The following is a 20,538-nucleotide window of genomic DNA, read 5'->3' as shown; positions in this document are numbered from 1 at the left end:
AATGCTGCTATGACACAGATACACCCAGAAATGGAATTGCTGGATCCTATTGTCATTCTAGGTTTAATGTTTTGAGGAACTGCTATATTGTTTTCCAAGGCAGCTATACCTTTTACATTCCCACCAACAACGTGTAAGTGTTCTAATTTCTCTACATCCTTGCCAATGCTTATTGTCTTTATAGATAATATATAAAAAACAGCCATTCTAACAGTTGTGGGATAATTATCTCATGCTTCTGATCTGCCCTTCCTTAATTATTAGTGATGCTGAGCATCTTTTCATATGCTTGTTGGCCTACGGAATTTATTTTAAACAAAACAAAAGCTACTTCACATTGAAAAAATAAACTCACTTTTTAAAACTTCTTGTGCGTTCCTGGGAAAGTCCCTCTCCTCTATCAAGTGGAGAAGCTGGCAAGCTATGCTTACAAACCTTCAGCCAGCCGCACAGCAAGCCTTCCTTCTAGGATGGCGGCAACACTGGAAGCCCAGAACAGTAGGTGGTGACAGAGCAGACCCGTTATTGCAGGAAAACGACAAGCTCGCCCCCTAGTGACAAATTAGGAAGATAATTTTTAAAAAGCCAATGTTTAGAAAAGAAAAAGCACAACCACCATGCAGAACATAATCTCTACCTTACTCAGACTCTGGAGAGAAACTAGTAACACAAACTACTAATCCATCAAAATAGTTTATTCACAAGGACAGTTAAAAAGGTAAAGTTCCATGGGTTAAAATGTGTCACAAAATCCTTGCTTACAAATCCCGAGCTGAAGTTGCCTTGGGAATAGAACACAGGCATGGTGAGCAATGCCAGAGGAGTGGACTGGGGATGCTAACCGTCAACTGCGAAATCCTCCACCAACAGAAGCTTGTATTTCATCATCTTTGGCAACGCTGACACATAACAACCTTTATTTTATGTTGCATGTCCCTCCTATTATCTATGAATTTACTGAAGATCTGACTCTAAAGGCAAAGAAGAAACCCACACCAATGATTACATAAGTCAGAGGGTGGCAGTCATAACTATTTGACTTGTTCTTAGTTCTTTAAGCCTTCTATTATGTAAATCAAGATACTGAATTTCAAGCCCTCCAGAATAAAATAATAATAATAACAACATCTGATTCCTTCAGGCACTGTGGCTGCTGATTTTCCCAACTTCCTGCTATTTGTCTGCCCTCCCCACCCCCCACGATCTCTATGGCTCTCTAGTTTGCTGTTTTTCACTGAGCTCTAAGACTTTGAGAACGAAAATTGCCTATGTGCGTGCCTTCACAGAACACAACAGAAAAAAAGAACACTGACTGAAATAAACACTTTAGGCTACAACCCAATAGGTGACACTCTGGGGAAATGGGTCTGTGTAACCAGAGCTACAGACAGTAAGTCCCAAGTCTTCCTGCTCCAGCAGGTTGACCTTAAGGGCTATGTAAGACATAGGAGGTGCCAGCCTCAAGCTGTTTGTTGCTTAGGAATATGGCCTACACTACCCAAATGTCAAAGGCTGGACATTTTTCTGCTGTTCTTTGTGCAGCTGCCGGGCCCGATTTTTTAGTAACTCAGCCTTCGCCTCGTCTTTATCTACACCATCCCCCAACCTGTACATGCGGCTGGCATTGGCACAGGCCCAGATGTGGCCCAAGTCACAGGCTTTCATTGAATATTTACATGCCAGGCCCATGTCCTTGGGAAAGCCAGGGGCACCCTGCAGGAACATGGCACTGAGATTGAAGCAGCTGGAGGCATAGCTGCCTTCACAGGCCCTTGTGTAGTAGTCTCTAGCCTTCTCCAGGTCAGGCTGACCATCCTCGTTGACCTGTCCATCATGTGCCAGGAGACCAACGTTGTGACATGCCTCCACAGACTTCTTTCCAGGCCTTTCACACGCCATCAGAAAGCAGCTGGAGGCAGCTTTCAGGTCCTGGGTCAGTCCACCTGGGAGAAGGGAGAGGGAAGAAAAAAATAAACCCAAGTCAGGGCAGAACCTGATTGTCTCAGGCCAAAGTTAAGAGAATAATTCCGAGGGGCACCTGGGTGACTCAGTGGGTTAAAGCCCCTGCCTTCAGCTCAGGTCATGATCCCAGGGTAGAGCTCCACATAGGCTCTCTGCTCAACAGGGAGCCGGCTTCCTCCTCTCTGCCTCTCTCTCTGCCTGGCTCTCTGCCTACTTTCGATCTCTGTCAAATAAATAAATAAATAAATAAATCTTTAAAAAAAAAAAAAATTCCTGAATAAAGTTCATATATTTTGAACTAAGGCAGCACAAAAGGAAGGTGGCCTAGTATGATGCACAAACCTTCCAGCTTTTTTAGCCTTGGAATCTTTTGTTCAAGTGGTATGTTATGAGAGGAGCTGAAAAGTGGGGATTATAATAATAGTTACCTCATGGGGGTTACAGCAAGAACATAGGATCTTATCAGCACTTTGTTCAATGTTCATTAATTTCAATATATAATGAATACATAATATTTGCGGACTACTGTGCTAGGCTCTGGACAATAAACACTGTCCCTAGCCTTGTGGATCTTACAGTCTAATGAAACAGATATTTAAGAACCACACAACTAAATGTAGGATTTTAAGTGTGACAAACATACGGAAGAAAAGCACAGGATATTATGAGAATGTAGCAGGACTCTGGCCTAGTCTTGGACGAAAGGTCAAAAAAGCCTCCCCAAAGAAGTGACATTTGAGCTGTAATATAATCGAAAAAAGGAAAAAAATACGGTGTGAGGGTTGGTCCATGCAGCAGGAATAGGATACAAAGAGAAAAGGAGCTCGTATGGCTAGAACCCAGGAATCACTAGGGAAAACAGGCTGTAGAGACAGGAAGGGTCAGATCACGCAGGATCCTGTACTTATCCTAGGAGCAATGGTAAATTGCCAACAAGTGATTTTATTTTTTTATTTTTTGTTTTATTATTATTTTTTTAAAGATTTTATTTATTTACCAGAGAGAGAGAGGGGGAGAGATCGAGCACAGGCAGACAGAATGGCATGCAGAGGCAGAGGGAGGAGCAGGCTCCCTGCTGAGCAAGGAGCCAGATGTGGGACTCGATTCCAGGACGCTGGGATCATGACCTGAGCCGAAGGCAGCTGCTTAACCAACTGAGCCACCCAGGTGTCCCACCAACAAGTGATTTTAAACAAAGGTGGTGACAGAGCTTCATTTTCTCTTTAGTTGTTTTTCCATGGAAAACTTCAAATCCCCATGTACTACTGATGTGAAGTGTTGGGGCTCAGGAGCAAATGGTCAAGAATTCTTGGAGCATCTTCAGAGCAAAAAGGTGGTTTTATTAAAGCACGGGGACAGGACCTATAGGCAGAAAGAGCTGCACTGGTGCTGTGAGGAATGACCGATTATCCTTCTAAGTTGGGAGGGGGTTAGGAATAGTCTAAGTTTCTAAGGAATCTGGAAGCAAGGTTTCTACGACTTTGAGGGGCTAGCTGTTTTAGAAAAAGGTCATTTACTATCTAGGTAAAACATTAGTCCTGAGACCCTTCAGATGTGTACCAGTGGGGCAAATGCTTGGAGGATAATTGCCGACATACGTCTTGGGGTGGGAGGTAGTAGAGATAAAGGAAGTTTCCAGAGGGCTTTTTACATGATCTTGGAGGTCGGGCTAATGTCAAGCTAAGGCGGCCTTTTGCCCTTAGCAAAGTATTAACATTGAGGCAGTTGAGTTCCTGGAGGAAGGTCACTCTGCTTGTCTTAAGTACTTGTAAATGGGCTATAAGTTACAAGGAAGTTTAATTTTTTCCTTTTGCTTTTGTTCTCCATATCACTATCACCCATTCTCAAAAAAATACAAACATCCTATCTTTAAACATTTTTTAAGGAAATCACTCCAAATCCACCTCCTAGAAATAACTATCATTATCATTAAGAGAACACCATTCCAGGGACGCCTGGGTGGCTCAGTTGGTTGGACGACTGCCTTCGGCTCAGGTCATGATCCCGGAGTCCCGGGATCGAGTCCCGCATCAGGCTCCCAGCTCCATGGGGAGTCTGCTTCGCTCTCTGACCTTCTCCTCACTCATACTCTCTCTCACTGTCTCTCTCTCAAATAAATAAATAAAATCTTTAAAAAAAAAAAAAAAAAAAGAGAACACCATTCCAGTTATCTTTGCTGTATGTGTTCAGATTACTTGCTGCTGACTGAATGGACAGCTAATAGAAGTACTTTGAAAAATAGGATTGCATAAGTTATTTATAAATAAAAAATTTAACTTTGGTTTTACTTGAATTTATTAGAAGAAAACCAAACTGAGTGACACTGAAGTAACTACTTGACTTCAAATGAATTTTTCTCACCAGAGAAATTTCCTAAAGGGACCCCTGGAGTTATAAAGGGACTCTAAAATATTAGAAGGTTACAGTCATTGTTTTTGTGAAGTACTACCTCACAACTATAGAAGATGAGGACACTGGTGGTCTCATATTTCCTCCCATCTTTCCTCCCCCACCTAATACTTTTTGTCATTGCTATTACTTCAACTTAGGAAGGCAGCACACCTAGGCTCCAGTCTCAATCCATTCCTTGTTGGCTGTGTGACCTTAGACAAGTTGTTTACCTCATCTGTAAGGATGAGTATAAGGATAACAGTATCTACATTTCATACTTAGAAGCTTAAACGTGTTTTTACAAAGAACCCAGCACATAATAAGTGCTCAGGAAACATTATAGCATTTTTGTTTTGTTTTTTAAAGATTTTATTTATTTATTCGACAGAGAGAGACACAGCAAGAGGGGGAACACAAGTTGGGGGAGTGGGAGCAGGGAGCCCAGTGCAGGGCTTGATTCCAGGATCCTGGGATCATGACCTGAGCTGAACACAGACACTTAACAGACCAAGTCACCCAGGTGTCATTGTGTTTTTATGCCCTAAAAGTCTACATTATTTACATTCTATGTGGTAACACTAATTAGCCCAATAGTCATTCTAAATGGATTCTGTTAATCACTGGTCTTTTCATTAGAGCATCTCCATTCTGAGTTACTTCTTTCTCTTTCTTTTTTTTTTTTTTAAGATTTTATTTATTTGACAGAAAGAGAGTGAGCGAGCAAGCCAGAGAGAGAGAGAGAAAGAGCGCACACACACAAGCAAGGGAAGCAGGAGAGCGAGAAACAGCAGGGAGCCCAATGCCAGGCTGGATCCCAGGAGACTTGAGCCAAAGGCAGATGCTTAAAATACTGAGTGACTCAGGTGCCCCCTGAATCACTTCTTTTGATTAACCTCTTTATTCGTTATCAAATAGTTTTCCAGAAAAGCTCAGAGATTGTATATCCTGAGTTCTTTCAATTTTGAGAGTGTATCTGTGTGCTATCTTCATATATAATAGAATATAGTTAGGTCTTTTTTTTTTTTTAAGATTTATTTGTCAGAGAGGAGAGAGAAAGAGAGAGAGAGCGAGCTCGAGCACAAGCAGGCAGAGGCTGAAAGAGAAGCAGAATCCCTGCTGAGCAAGGAGACAGATGTGGGACTCGATCCCAGGACCCTGGCATCATGAACTGAGCCGAAGGCAGAGGCTTTAACCCATGAGCCACCCAGGCGCTCCTAGGTCTTGCTTTTAAAGCCTGACAATCTACACCTTTTACTGGAGTGTTTACTTATACTTAATGCAATTATTGAAATAGCTGGATTTAAGCCTACAATCTTACTTCATTCCCATTTGTCTCAAATGCTTTTTGCTTTTTCTCCTTTCTTGCATTCTTTTGAATTTTGTGTGTGTGTTAAGATTTTTTCTTTTTTCTTTTTTTTTTAAAGATTTTATTTATTTATTTGACAGAGAGATCACAAATAGGCAGAGAGGCAAGCAGAGAGGGGGAAGCAAGCTCCACGCTGAGCAGAAAGCCCAACGCAGGGCTCAATCCAGGACCCTGAGATCGTGACCCGAGCTAAAGGCAGAAGCTTAACCCATTGAGCCACCCAGGCATTCCTTTATTTTCTTTCTTTCTTTTTAAGATTTTTATTTATTGGGCGCCTGGGTGGCTTAGTGGGTTAAGACTCTGCCTTCAGCTCAGGTCGTGATCTCAGTGTCCTGGGATCGAGTCCCGCATCGGGCTCTCTGCTTGGCAGGGAGCCTGCTTCCTCCTCCTTTCTCTCTCTGCCTGCCTCTCTATCTACTTGTGATCTCTCTCTGTCAAATAAATAAATGAAATCTTTAAAAAAAAAAAAAGAAATCATTAAAAAAAAGATTTTTATTTATTTATTTGACAGACAGAGACCACAAGTAGGCAGAGAGGCAGAAGCAGGCTCCCTGCTGAGCAGAGAGCCCAACGAAGGGCTGGATCCCAGGACCCTGAGATCATGACCTGAGCCGAAGGCAGAAGCTTAACCCACTGAGCCACCCAGGTGCCCCTAATTTCTTTTCTTAAGTAATCTCTCCACATGACATGGGGCTCAAACCCACACCCCAAAGATCAGGAGTTGCACACTCCACCAACTGAGCCAGCCAGGTGTCCCAAACTGTGTATTTCTAAAAGTTCATGTCATTCTCATCATTGGCTTTTTAGTTATACTTCCTTTTTCAGTGAGTTAGCTAGTGAATATGTAACATTAACTTACCACAATCTACCACGAATTAATATTGTATCACTTCACAAATAACATAAGTACCTTACAATATACTTTCATTCACTTGAACATTTCCATCCCTCCTATTAATTGCTGTCATGTTTTACTACTACATACACTTTATTTTACTTCTATATATAAGTATCACAAACACTGCTATTATTTTTGCTTTCAACAGTCTTTTGGAGACACTAAGAAATGAAGAAAAAGTCTTACATTTACACATATATTCTAGAGTAGTTTATTCTTTTGCATGGATCCAGTTTCCATCTGTTTCCATTTTCCTTTGACCCAAACAACTTTACCATTTCTTGTAGTGTAGCTCTGCTAATGACTCATTCCTGGAGCTTTTGTCTATCTGAAAATGAATTTATTTTGTCTTTGTTTTTAAAGATGTTTTTGCTAAAGTAGAATTCAAACTTGACAGCTTTTTCTTTCAGCCCTTAAAAGATGTTCTTTTGTCTTCTGGCTTACACTGCTTCTGAAGAAAGGGGAAGGGTTGCTCCCACCACTGTTCCCATTAGTGTCTTCCTCAGATTGCTTTTAAGATCTTCTCTTTATCTCTGGTTTTCACCAAATTGATTATGATGTGTCTAGGTGTAATTTTCTTTTCTTTTCTTTTTTTTTTTTAAGATTTTATTTATTTATTTGACAGATAGAGATGACAAGTAGGCAGAGAGGCGGGCAGAGAGAGAGAGGAAGGGAAGCAGGCCCCCACTGAGCAGAGAGCCCGATGTGGGGCTCGATCCCAGGTCCCTGGGATCATGACCTAGGCCGAAGGCAGCAGCTTTAACCCACTAAGCTACCCAGGAGCCCCTCTAGGTGTAATTTTCACTGATTATCCTGCTTGAGTTCACTGAGCTTCATGGATCTGTAGACTGATAATTTTCATTAAATTTAAAATTTTTTCTGCTGTTATTTCTTCAAATATTCCGCCTCTCCCAATCTCTTCTCTTTCTGGGGCTCTGACACACATATGTTAGAATGATAAATACTGAACCCCATGGGTTGAGACTCTGTTCTTTCTTTTCAGCACTTTATTTTAGATAATATCTACATTCCTATCTTCAAGTTCATCAATCTTTCACATTTACTTTCTGAAATGTCTATTTTGCAGTTCAGCCTGCCCAATAAACTTCAATTTCAAATATTATGTTTCTCAATTAGAGGATTTTTTTTTTTTTTTTAAAGAGTGTATTTACTTGACAGAGAGAGCATGTGTGCATACACACAAGCAGGGAGAATGGCAGAGCGAGAGAGAGAGAAGCAGACTCCCCACTGAACAGGGATCCTGACATGGGGCTCAATCCCTGGGATCATGACCTGAGCCAAAGGTAGACACTTAACTGACTGAGCCACCCAGGCGCCCCTTAACAGGTTGTTGTTGTTGTTGTTGTTGTTTTAAAGATTTTATTTATTTATTTGACAGAGATCACAAGTAGGCAGAGAGGCAGGCAGAGAGAGAGGAGAAAGCAGGCTCCCTGCTGAGCAGAGAGCCCGATGTGGGGCTCGATCCTAGGACCCTGGGATCATGACCTGAGCCGAAGGCAGAGGCTTAACCCACTGAGCCACCCAGGCGCCCCCCCTTAACAGGTTTTTAAAAAAATATTTATTTACTTACTTATTTGAGAGAGATCGAGTGAGCAGGCACACATGTGTACATGTGCATAGGGTGAGGAGCAGAGAGGGACAAACAAACTCCATACTGAGTGTGAAGCCTGACGCAGGGCTCAATCCTATAACCCCAAGATCACAACCTGAACCAAAACCAAGAGCTAGTGCGACTGACTAAGTCACCCAGGTGCCCCTCATCATACCTGTTTTAAAATATTAACTGTTAATTCCAATATCTCTGTCACATCTAGGTCTATGGACTGCTTTTCTTTCTGTTTAGCAATTTCTTACTTCTTGAAAACACTGTAGGTGATACCTTGTTCAGTCTGGATTTTGTTGTATTCCTTTGAAGATGGTTGAATTTTGTTCTGGCAGACAGCTAACTCACTGGTGAATCAAGCCAAAACGTCTTTGGGACTTTTTTTTTTTTCTTCTTCTTCTTCTTTTTTTTTTTAGGGGGGAGAGAGAGAGAGATAGCAAGAGAGAGCACAAGTGGGAAGGAGAGGGAGAAGCAGGCTCCCTGCTCATCAAGGAGCCCGATGTGGGGCTCGATCCCAGGACCCTAAGATCATGACCTGAGCGGAAGGCAGTCGCTTAACCAACTGGGCCACCCAGGCACTCCTGGGACTTGTTTTTAAGTTTTGTTAGAGCAGATCTAGAATAATCATACTACCAAGGCATGGTCATTTTGGAGTCTTAGTTGAATGTGATGTTCGATGACTCTCTACTCTGGCTGGTTGAAATTCAAACCACTCCCATCACTGTGAAACATATGGAATCTCCTCTCAGTTCACAGCTCCCCAGAAGCTTTCCACTATAAGGTCTCTCAATCTTCCTCTATGCATGTGCAACTTAACATTAGGCCAAAGACAAGAGGACCCCTCTATGCATTTCTGGAGCACCTCTTTGTGTAGCTCCTTTCTTTCTTTCTTTTTAAGACTTTATTTATTTGAGAGAGAGAAAGACAAAGAACATGATCTGGGTTGGGGGAGGGCAGATGGAGAGGGAGAGGCAGGCTCCCTGATATTCAGGGGTTCAATCCTAGGACCCTGGGATCATGACCTGAACGAAGGCAGATACTTCCAACTAGCTACCCAGGCACCCCCTAAATTTCTCAGTTTCACCTAGTTTTCTTCGCAGCCTAAAAAATCTCTGAAATGGTGTTCGGAACCACCACAGTATCTTCCACAGTTAAGAGGTTTATCAATGGTAGTATGCCACAATGAACAAGGTTCACAATCTACTCAACTGGTCCACCAGTTATATGGTTGGTCGCAGCCAGTACAGTTTCCTTTTGTCTTTTTTTCTTTTTTAAGATTTTATTTATTTTATTGGGTGGGGGGGAGAGGGAGAAAATCCCAAGCGAATTCCAGGCTAAGTGCAGAGCCCCACGTAGGGCTCGATCTCATGACCTGAAACAAAATCAAGAGTCAGATGCTCAATCAACTGAGCCACCTAGGCGCCCCTTCCTTTTGTGTCTTAAAGTCTTCCTTAGAATGCCAATGAGAAATGGGACTAATCCTTGATTCACAACTTCCTGTGCCTGGTCCTGGTAGCCAGATGTCATGTTTTACATTTTTCTACATTGCTTCCTTCTGAGTTTTAGTTTTGGGGCTCATTACAGGCTGGGAAAGATGGCAAGTGCTCCCACATCTATTACAACTTGAGTCTGTTCATCTGTCCCAGTGACAATACTTCCTATGGTTCTTAGCACAGCAGTCACAATTAGCAATTCAGGAGCTCTTTGAAGTTTAAGTTGGGGCACAACTTCTCTTTTCATAACCTTTCAGTCTGTTCATTTGTACCATCAATATGGTAAGAAATGAACCAGCAGGTATATGCTAAGGACAAGAGACCCCTCTATGCTAAGACTTCCAGATCACTGCAGTGCAGGAGATGAACTAAAGTGGGAAGAATTTGCTCAATAGTACCTATAGGAGTGTAGGATCTTTTTGCAACAAAAATTTGAAAGTGTCCAGATAATATTTAAGTAACCACAGGAACTGCAAGAAGGACCAACAGAGGATCAAATGTGCACCATATTTGATAATCAAGTCTCAGAAGAACTGAACTATTTCGTGTAATGTTTCCTAGAGCTCATACAGCTTATTCACTGATGTGAGCATGGGAAGATGTCAATGGAGAAATGAATGCTGGGATAGCACCCCTCTCTACCACAGCCTTGTCTGTTCTGATATTCCAGAAGCAGTGTTAGTGAGGGTGCAAGCAGATTCAAATGAATGGGACTACGAGCATTTCTGCCCAAAAAGGACACAAATTTTGGAATCAAACCAGCCCAGATTATACTGTCTATGTGGGCTGCTCTTCCACAGAAAGCAGTTTCTTAGCAGCTTGAGTGGCCTGGAGGTGGCTTTCCAAATTGTTGCTATTTATGCCTTTGACCATGTTATCAACAGATCAAATTACACTGCCCTGGTTGTTGTGGTTTCCTGCAGTGCAGAAGTAGCATTATCAAGAAATAAGCTTACATTTCTCCTTTTCAGCATCTAGTTTTCCTTATTAGCTTTCCTTTATACCATCTTTCCCCTTGTTCTTGAATCTGTTAAGGTGGGCAGCAGGTGAAATGCACTGTCTTTGGCAGACCTAGTTTGACACAAAGGGAGAAAGGCCAGCTCAGGCTTCCACAGAAAGTATAGGCTGGGTCAGCTGCCCTCAAACACATCCACCATAGCTCAGCCCGAAGAAGTGTCCAAGGTTTATGTTCTTTTATTTATTTTATTTTTTAATTTAAAGATTTTATTTATTTGACAGAGACAGAGATCACAAGCAGGCAGAGAAGCAGGTGGGGAGAGAGGGGGAAGCAGGCTCCCTGTTGAATGGAGAGCCTGATGCGGGGCTTGACCCCAGGACCCTGGGATCACAACCTGAGCCGAAGATAAAGGCTTAACCTACTGAGTCACCCAGGCGTCCCCATGGTTTATATTCTTAAAAGTTCATTTTAGTTGCCTTATGGAAAGATGTTTAGGGACTTGCATTAATCTCCTAACTGAGAGGACAGTGGCTTGGATAAGAATGAAAGGAGAGGGAGAAAGCCAGAACAGATTTAAGACATATTTTGGAGATAAACTGGCCATGAGCTACTATGCAGAGAGAGACACCGCTTGTCAAAGGTATCTCTTGGACGATAACAGGGGCATAATAAATTGGGGGGAGAAGAAAAACAATTAAGAATTCCATATTTGGGGACACATGGGTGGCTCAGTTGGTTAAGCGGCTGCCTTCGGCTCAGGTCATGATCCCGGCGTCCTGGGATCAAGTCCCGCATCGGGCTCCTTGCTCGTCAGGGAACCTGCTTCTCCCTGCTTCTTGGCCTACTTGTGATCTCTCTCTCTCTCTCTCTGACAAATAAATAAATAATGTTTTTAAAAAAAAGAGAATTCCATATTTGGTTTGATAAGTTTGGGATGCCCAAGAGAACTCCAAGTAGGAATGTCTACATTAGCTACATGTAGTCTGAAGCATACAAGAATGGTCTAGAGTGAAGACTATCTGCATTATCATCAATTTATCTGAGCCTTCATCTCTTCCTGTAAAGTAATTTTACTTTTTAGAAGAGCAAATTGAGAACTTTTTTTTTTCTTTGAGAGAGAGAAAGAGAGCGCATGTGTGCACAGCCGGGAGCAGCGCAGAGGGGGAGAGAGAGAGAATCCCAAGCAGTTAGTCGTTCATCTGGCCCATTGACAAAAGTTCCTATGGCTCTTAGCCACAGGGGCTTGATCCCACACAGGGCTTGATCCCACAACCCTGAGCTCATGACCTGAGCTGAAACCAAGAGTCAGATACACAACCAACTGAGCCACCAGATGCCCCCAAATCAAGGACTCTTAAACAGAAGGGAAATAAAAATCATCTATTGTTACCACTACCTAGAGACCATCACTACTTCATTTTTGGTGAATTTCCTCTTAGTGCTATGCAGTTTGGTCTTGCTTTTTTGTTTTAAGTAATCTCTACCCTCAACATGGGTTGAGGGTTTTGTTTTAAGTAATCTCTACACTCAACATGACCCCAAGATCGAGCATCCCATGCTCTACTAACTGAGCCAGGCAGGTGCCCCAATTTGGTCTTGTTTTCACATGCTGTAGTCATGAGCCTTCTTCACTCCCCATTAGAAACACTTCTTAGTATCTGTTTTAGTAGCTGCGTAATATTTCCTCAGAGAGGTGTATGTCAGAGTTAACTTCTACTTCTTTGCATACGACATTTAGATTGCTTCACAAAAATAGTTCAGAGTTTAGTTCACATCTGAAAACACCTGGCCAAAGCATTCCTGGGATTATATATACTCTAAGTACATAATCCAAAGTAAGTTCTGCACCAACCAATACAGTCAGACCTGTTCACACCAATAGGATGTTTTGTAATTTTTTTTTAAAGATTTTATTTATTTATTTATTTTTTTGAGAGAGAGAAGAGAGCACAACCACAGGGGAGGGGCAGAAAGAAGAAGTTGAAGCAAACTCCTCAACAGGCACAGAGCCCAACCCCGAGATCATGACTTTAGCCAAAGTGAGATGCTTAACCAACTAAGCCACTCAAGTGCCCCAAGAATATTTTATAATTTAAGAAAACAGTCACATCTGTTCTCATTTGATGTTCAGAAAAATCCTATGAAGAAAGTATGAGTGGACCATATCACTCTAATTTTTTCAACAAAGAATTTGTGGCTCAGGGAAGGAAAATGTCTTGCTTGATGTTGCACTATCTAAAAGTGGGTTCTTGGGGCGCCTGGGTGGCTCAGTGGGTTAAGCCTCTGCCTTCAGCTCAGGTCATGATCTCAGGGTCCTGGGATCGAGCCCTGCATCGGGCTCTCTGCTCCGCAGGGAGCCTGCTTCCCTCTCTCTCTCTCTCTGCCTGCCTCTCTGCCTACTTGTGATCTCTGTCTGTCAAATAAATAAATAAATAAATAAATAAATAAATCTTTAAAAAAAAAAAAAAGTGGGTTCTTTGTGGGGCACCTGGGTGGCTCAGTGGTTAAGCCTCTGCCTTCGGCTCAGGTCATGATCCCAGGGTCCTGGGATGGAGCCCCGCATCCGGGCTCTCTGCTCAGCAGGGAGCCTGCTCCCCCCCCACCCCGTCTCTGCCTGCCTCTCTGACTACTTGTGACCTCTGTAAAATAAATAAATAAAATCTTTAATAAATAAATAAATAAATAAAAGTGGGTTCTTTGGCCTCCTGCTCTTTCCCTTGCCCCAACCAATCCTTGGTAAAAGAATTTGTCTAATAAGAAAAACAATTTCAGAGCCACTTTTGTTTTCCCTATTTCAATAAGGAATTCAAGTTCTTGTGAAAACTATAATAAAATATGGTATAAACAATACTTCAAAAAAAGTGGGAGGGAGGCCTGGCTGGTTCAGGCAGCAGAGCATGCGACTTGATCTCAGGGTCATGAGTTTCAGCCCCAAACTGGGAGTGGAGAATACTTTAAAAAAAAAAAAAAAAGTATTAAAACAAAAAGAACCCAAAACTTTACCAAGGTACAAATCCAGAGACTAAGTAACTAGGAACATTTTTGGTTTTGCATGCTGTATCATATAGGTGAGTTCACACCACATACAAATTTGTATTTGGCTTTCTTCACTGGAGAGAGAGAGAGAGAGAGAGACATATGTACATATATATGCACATATGTATATACATACGTATATACACATATATACCTGATATATATATACATATATACGTACATATGTGCATATATATGTACATATGTATCTCTCGTGTGTGTGTGTGTATATATATATAAAATTTCATAAGCTTTTTACCACATCAACAAAATCCTCTAGAAACATTACTTTTTCATGGGCTAAATAGCATTCCATACAATGGAGATAACATTCAACTAAGCTGCCACTGTTGGCACTAGGTTTTTTTAAATCATTAATATAATGCAGTAATGTGGGGCACCTGGGTGGCTCAGTGGGTTAAAGCCTCTGCTTTCGGCTCAGGTCATGATCCCAGGGTCCTGGGATCGAGCCCCGCATGGGGCTCTCTGCTCCGCGGGGAGCCTGCTTCCTCCTCTCTCTGAATGCCTCTCTGCCTACTTGTGATCTCTGTCTGTCAAATAAATAAATAAATCTTTATAAAAAAAAATAATGCAGTAATGTATTAATTGTAAATTGTAAGTTAATAAAAATAAAATTTTGTCGATAAATAATACTGGGATATTTTTTCACATTAATTTGTTTTTAAAGATTTTTATTTTTTAAAAGATTTATTTATTTGAGAGAGAGAGAGAGTGAGCGCACATGAGGGTTGTGGGGGCAGAAGGAGGGGAGGAGCAGATGCCCTGCTGAGCAGGGAGCCCAACAGAGGGTGATCCCAGGACCCTGGGATCCTGACCTGAGCCAAAGGCAGACACTTAACTGACTGAGCCTCCCAAGTACCCCTTTGTGGTGTTTTTAAAATATGCCCATGAAAAATAATAAGAAGATAAAAAGTAAAATAAAATATGCCCATAAATTCTTTGATAGTCCTTCCTTCAAGAAGTAGGATGTTAGTTCTCTATTTACGTGGGCTGGACTTACTGACTCACTTCTAATGAACAGAATGTGATAGAAATGAAAAACATAGGACTTCTAAGGGTAGGTCATAAAGGACGCCATGGATTCCATCATGCTCTCTTTTGGATAACTCACTATGGAAGAAACCAGATGTCATGCCATAATGACACACAAGCAGCCCATGGAGCGATCCCTGTCATGAGGAACTGAGGTCTCCTGATAACAGCTGGAAAGGCCTTTCCTAACAAGCCAACAATCTTAGAATTGGAAACTCCAGCTCTAGCCAAGCCTTCAAATGACTACAGCCCTTGTTCCCTGGTTAACGTCTTAACTGCAACCTCGGGACGCCTGGGTGGCTCAGTTGGTTAAGCAGCTGCCTTCGGCTCAGGTCATGATCCCAGCGTCCTGGAATCGAGTCCCACATCGGGCTCCCTGCTCGGCAGGGAGCCTGCTTCTCCCTCTGCCTCTGCCTGCCATTCTGTCTGCCTATGCTCGCTCTCTCCCCACCCCTCTGATAAATAAATAAAATCTTAAAAAAAAAAAAAATTAACTGCAACCTCATCAGAGACCCTGAGGCATACAGTTAAGCCAATCCCAAATTTCTGACCTGAGCAACTATGTGAAATAGTAAGTTTGTTGGAATAACTTCTTATTTATTTTTTTAAAGATTTTATTTATTATTTATTTGATAGAGAGAGACACAGCGAGAGAGGGAACACAAGCAGGGGGAGTGTGAGAGGGAGAAGCAGGCTTTCTGCTGAGCAGGAAGCCTGATGCGGGGCTCAACCCCAGGACCCTGGGATCATGACCTGAGCCAAAGGCATATGCCCAACCACTGAACCACCCAGGCACCCCAGAATAATTTCTTATTTAGTGATAGATTAAACAGTATTCACTATTCCAGTGATAACTATAATTAGGGCATGCGGCGAAAAGATAAGATGGCAGAGAATTAATTATTGGTCCCTTGCTCTGTGCCAGGCACATGCTGATGCCTTTACCTGTATCATCTTATTTAATCCTCACATCAACCCTATGAAGCAAATACTATTTTTCTCCATTTTACAGGTGATAGAATTGAGGTAGAGTTGAAGTGACTGGCTCAAGGTCCCACTACTTGCTAAAAGCATTCCCCAATATCTGCCTAACTTGAAAGGAGGCTATGTTCTTCCCACATCCCTCTGCTGAACTCTCACCAAATCTTCCTACAATGTGCTTCCCCAAGGCCTGTGAGGACCCTTCTGTGAAGAGGACCCCGCATGAGGCTCAGGATGTGAGATCAGCATTACTATCAGTAACAGTCACCAAAGAAAGCAGGTGCCTCACCTTTCCCAGTCACATAATAGGCCCCCAGTTTGTAGCAGCTATCGCTGTGTTTGTTCTCTTCACAGTTGAACTTCAACACCTTGGCAGCCTCCTCAAAATTCTTCTGGATCCCTTCCAAATAGTCCACCAGCCGATAGCATCCTGTGAGGAAAACACAAGAGCTGTTCTTCATGTTTGGGGCTGCTGCACAGCAGTGGGGAAGGCTGAGGTGCGGCAGCCAAAACGTCTTTTATTTAGGACCAGCTTCTGTCCTCCTGAGGTGTGGCAAGGTGACCTCACCACAAAGATTGCAGGTGGCAGGCGCCTGGGTGGCTCAGTGGTTTAAAGCCTCTGCCTTTGGCTCCGGTCATGATCCCAGGGTCTTGGGATTGAGCCCCACATCAGGCTCTCTGCACCGTGGGGAACCTGCTTCCTCCTCTCTCTCTGCCTGCCTCTCTGCCTACTTATGATCTGTCTGTCAAATAAATAAATAAAATCTTAAAAAAGAAAAAAATAGACTGCAGGTGGTGTTCAGCCATGTCTACAAATGGCATCATCTGCCCTTAGCTGGGGACTGAGCAATGTACAGGCTGGCGAGACCATGGCCAGTGCCCTGGCTCCACCACTCATCAGCCATTCTGCTCCCTGTCGCCCAGAGGCAAAGACTCACTGACTTCCATGATTGAAACTTTGCCACCTTTGGAACTTCCCAGGAAGTTCGGCAATAAAACACTGGAAACCAAAAGGGTCCATGGGTTGTCTCTGTAGTAGCAAGAAAGGGGTGCTTCCAGGACTATACACCTCAGCTAGGCTGGGAATGAGAAGCCCAAAGACAGAGTAGAAATAGTAGCTATTGAAGGAGTTGGAAATGGATGCTCTCTTTGGCAGTCTCTGGTCCCAGTGAGCCTCTTCTTAACATCTCTACCCTCTGTCTTTGGCCCTCTTTCTTCATCCCAAATGACACTCATCTTATTCATTTTCTTTCTTTTTTTAAAAAGATTTTTATTTATTTATTTATTTGACAGTGAGACAGATACAGTGAGAACAGGAACATGAGCAGGGAGAGTGGGAGAGGGAAAGCAGACTTGCCGCCGAGCAGGGAGCCAGATGTGGGGCTTGATCCCAGGATGCTGGGATCATGACCTGAGCCGAAGGCAGACACTTAACAACCGAGCCATCCAGGCGCCCCTCAGTCATCTTCATTCAACAAATATTTGTGCACTGTGTCCAACCATGTACCAAACACTGTTCTAGATGCTGGGAATATAGTCACTTGCCCTCTTAAAAATTACATTCTAGAGGAGAGGAAAAAAATAAGTAAATAGGTGAGCAAGATGCATTTTTTTTTTTAAATGCATTTAAACAGTAGTAAATGTTTTATGATTGAAACAAAACAGGATAAGACAGTTTGTTGTGCACGCTGGGGGAATAGCTACCACAAACCGGGCAGTCAGGGAGGGCCTAGTAAGGACTGTGATATCCAAGCTGAAATGTGAATAACAAGAAAGAACTAGCTATTTAGAGACAATGAAATGGAAGAGAGCAGAAAGTCCCAGGTATAAGAAACAATAGACTAAAAGACCCTAGAGAGGGAATAAGTTAGTACAAATAAGGTATAATGTAGGTGGATCGAGGAGGAAAAGGGTAGGAAATGAGAAGAAAATGGCAGGGACCAGATCACAGGGCATTGTGGAACACAGGAAGGACTTAGGATTTTATTCCAGGTCCGTGGCAAACCACTGAAGGGTTAAGAAGGGTAGTGATATGATTCAATTTACATTTTAATTTTATTTATTTTTTAAGACTTTATTTATTTATTTGATAGAAAGCGAGCGAGCGAGCGAGCGGGAGAAAACACAAGCAGGGGGGAGTGGCAGAGGAAGAGGGAGAGGGAGAAGCAGCAGGGAGGCAGACTGAGAGCTTGATCCAATCCCGGGACCCTGAGATCAGGATCTCAACAGAAGGCAAACACTTAACCAATTAAGCCATTCAAGCAGCCCCAATCTTCATTTTTAAAAGGTTACTCCAGTGTATATGTTTGTACATGCCCGGATGAACATGGAAGAACAAAATGCATGAGGGAGTACACTCCAGCACTGATAACAACGTGTTATTTTGTTATTTAAAAATCTAAGAAGATTGAGTTATGGATATTGGGGAGGTTATGTGCTACGGTGAGTGCTGTGAAGTGTGTAAGCCTGACGATTCACAGATCTGTATCCCTGGGGCAAATAATACATTATATGTTAATTTAAAAAATTACTAAAAAAAAATCTAAGAAGATAGCATTTAATAGAACAAAATGAAAACTTAACTACCAGTTTGAGGGTTGAAAACAGATTTTAAGGGAGTCAGCATGCAAACAGGAGCCAGGTTAGGCGGCTATTTCAGTAATCCTGGTGAGAGATCATGATGACTTCAAATGACAGTAGCTATAGTAACGATAGCCTCCTCTCAAGCTCTCCTGAAGTACCTCAGTCCTTTCACGCCCACCCTCCCCCACTCCACCTCTCAGTATACTCTCCAGCATCCACAACCATGAACCCTCTCCTCAAAAACATGTATGGCTTTCCACTGACTACAGAATAAGTATTCTTTACCCTGGCATTCAAGGCCTGACACACTGTGGCCCAAACTCCCTCTTCCATCTAACTATAGCCTCACTTCAATCTTCCAAAAGACAGCATTCTCTTCTCCCACATTGTCCTCCATTTAATGAACACTTGCCTGCTCCTCCTGACCTCCCCCTAGAAGTCTTCCCCAACTATCCTGCTCCTCAGTGACTCCAACTTTTCTTAGGATGCAGGCAAGCCCTCAAAGAACCACCTTGGGTTCTTGTTAAGTCATTAAACAGCACAGCAACTCTGGTTAGTTGGTTAGCTGCTAGAAATAGTTATATCATATTATGGAAACCTGACTGCAAGCTATAAGAAGGTTGGGTGAGTGTCTTTTATTTTTTTTCCTTTGTAAAGAAGAAGAAAACCACCCAAAGGTACTGGCTGCTTTGGACACCATCATCCACTGACACACTCAAGTCAACTCAACGTCTCAGAACACGAGGGACACATTCATGCCTCGGGCCTTTTCACTAGCTGTTACCTCTACCTACCATAGATCTCCCTGAGCTTCCTCAAGGCTTTGTTCAAATGCCACTTTCTCAATGACTCCGTCTGACCACTTAACTCAAAATTGCCCTCAACTCCCTATACCTGTTAATCCTTTTTGCCATTACACTTTCCAACACACGATTTCATTTATTTCTTTACGTTTATTATCCAACTCCCCCCACTAGAATGTAAGCTCCAGAAGAACAGGGAATTTTATGTCTTCACTGATGTACTCCCACCCCTCCAACCCCAACACCCAAGCACACCTCCTCGTATCCCGCCCCCCCACCCCGCTTCCAGGCTCGGTCCCGCCGAGGATTCCCCCCGCTGTGAGGACCGCAAGTCCTCGAGGAACCCAACCCTTTCCTCCCTAACATACACAAGGTCTTCAGTGTCCCACCGCGTCCCCACGAGTCCCGGCCGGAGACCCCTTCCAGACCTCCTTCAGCGGTCGCTCGTGACCCGTGCGGCCCGCACCCCTCCCCCATGCGTCCCACGTGTTCCCAGGCTGCGCTGGCAGCGCTCACCGTCCGGGTCCTTCTCGCGGTAGCACTGGTAGTTGCACTCCACCTCCATGTTCTCCAGAAAGGACTTCACCTGTTCCTCGTCCTGGAAATCCACCACACCCGCCATGGCCCCCGCTCGCCCAGGCAAGGTTAGCCCGCGGCTCAGCGCGCCCGCCCCGCGGTCACGTGAGCAGCGGAGGGGCGGGGCCCGGGAGGGGCGTGCCGCGGAGGGCTGCGTGCTCACCGGGTATTCCGGAAGGGGGAGCACCGCGAACCTAAATCCTGAAGCTGTCGAAGCTGGTAAAAACCTTGCTATGCTCATTCCTTTCCTAAAACCGGTGACAGTCTTTCTGCAGCATTTTTGTGCTCCAGCTTTGTGCCCTTTATGATTTTCTGCCTGCAGTTACTTATTTCTTCATTCATTCGTTTGTTCGGTGGTCTCCAAGTGCCTATTGTGTGCCTCACCAAGTGCGTAGTTCCAGTAATACAACGGACAACTATGGTCCCTGCCTTTAAAGAGTTTGCAGTTTAGTAGGAAGACATTTGTTTTTTCATTCAGCAAGCATTCTGAGCATCTACTATGTCAAGTATAGCTGCACAGACCAATATTCTTAAGTCTGTTGTAGTGAAATGAGAAGTCTGGTTCATCTGTAGGTTCCTCCCAGACATACTCCCCCAACTCCTCGCCCCCCACCCCACCTGAATGACTTAAGAAATGAACGGCTGTGGGAGGTGATGACTGGAACACAGGAGCTACAGAGGTTTTAGTAATAATTCTGTTATAATAGCGAATGCACAAACAGTGTTGAACTTTGTTCCGGATTCTATTCTAAGATTTTTTTTTTTTTTTTAGATTTTATTTATTTATTTGACAGACAGAGATCACAAGTAGGCA

General features: G+C 43.2%; 1 protein-coding gene across 1 annotated transcript; it reads right to left on the bottom strand.

Moving 5' to 3' along the window:
- Positions 1 to 673: 673 nt before the first annotated feature.
- On the bottom strand, positions 674 to 19,836 carry LOC116567660 (cytochrome c oxidase assembly factor 7). The gene is made up of 3 exons (XM_032302871.1): positions 19,665 to 19,836; positions 16,052 to 16,192; positions 674 to 1,943 (listed from the first exon to the last, which is right to left on the bottom strand). The coding sequence occupies exons 1-3, from the start codon at positions 19,768 to 19,770 to the stop codon at positions 1,495 to 1,497; spliced, it is 696 nt and encodes a 231-aa protein (XP_032158762.1). The 5' UTR covers positions 19,771 to 19,836; the 3' UTR covers positions 674 to 1,494.
- Positions 19,837 to 20,538: the final 702 nt, after the last annotated feature.

This window comes from Mustela erminea, chromosome 10, assembly GCF_009829155.1.
Source record: "Mustela erminea isolate mMusErm1 chromosome 10, mMusErm1.Pri, whole genome shotgun sequence".
Classification (NCBI taxonomy): Eukaryota; Metazoa; Chordata; class Mammalia; order Carnivora; family Mustelidae; genus Mustela; species Mustela erminea.
The sequence above is the reverse complement of the archived record's forward strand: the minus strand, read 5'-3'. Positions and strand labels throughout refer to the sequence as shown.

Bases quoted from the DNA above. Each gene is read 5' to 3' on its own strand.
- LOC116567660 (XM_032302871.1), bottom strand. From the start codon at position 19,770: ATGGCGGGTGTGGTGGATTTCCAGGACGAGGAACAGGTGAAGTCCTTT. The intron at 16,193-19,664 runs GTGAGCGCTGCC...TTTTCCTCACAG, and splicing joins CCGCGAGAAGGACCCGGACG to GATGCTATCGGCTGGTGGAC. The intron at 1,944-16,051 runs GTGAGGCACCTG...CCCTTCTCCCAG, and splicing joins CTATTATGTGACTGGGAAAG to GTGGACTGACCCAGGACCTG.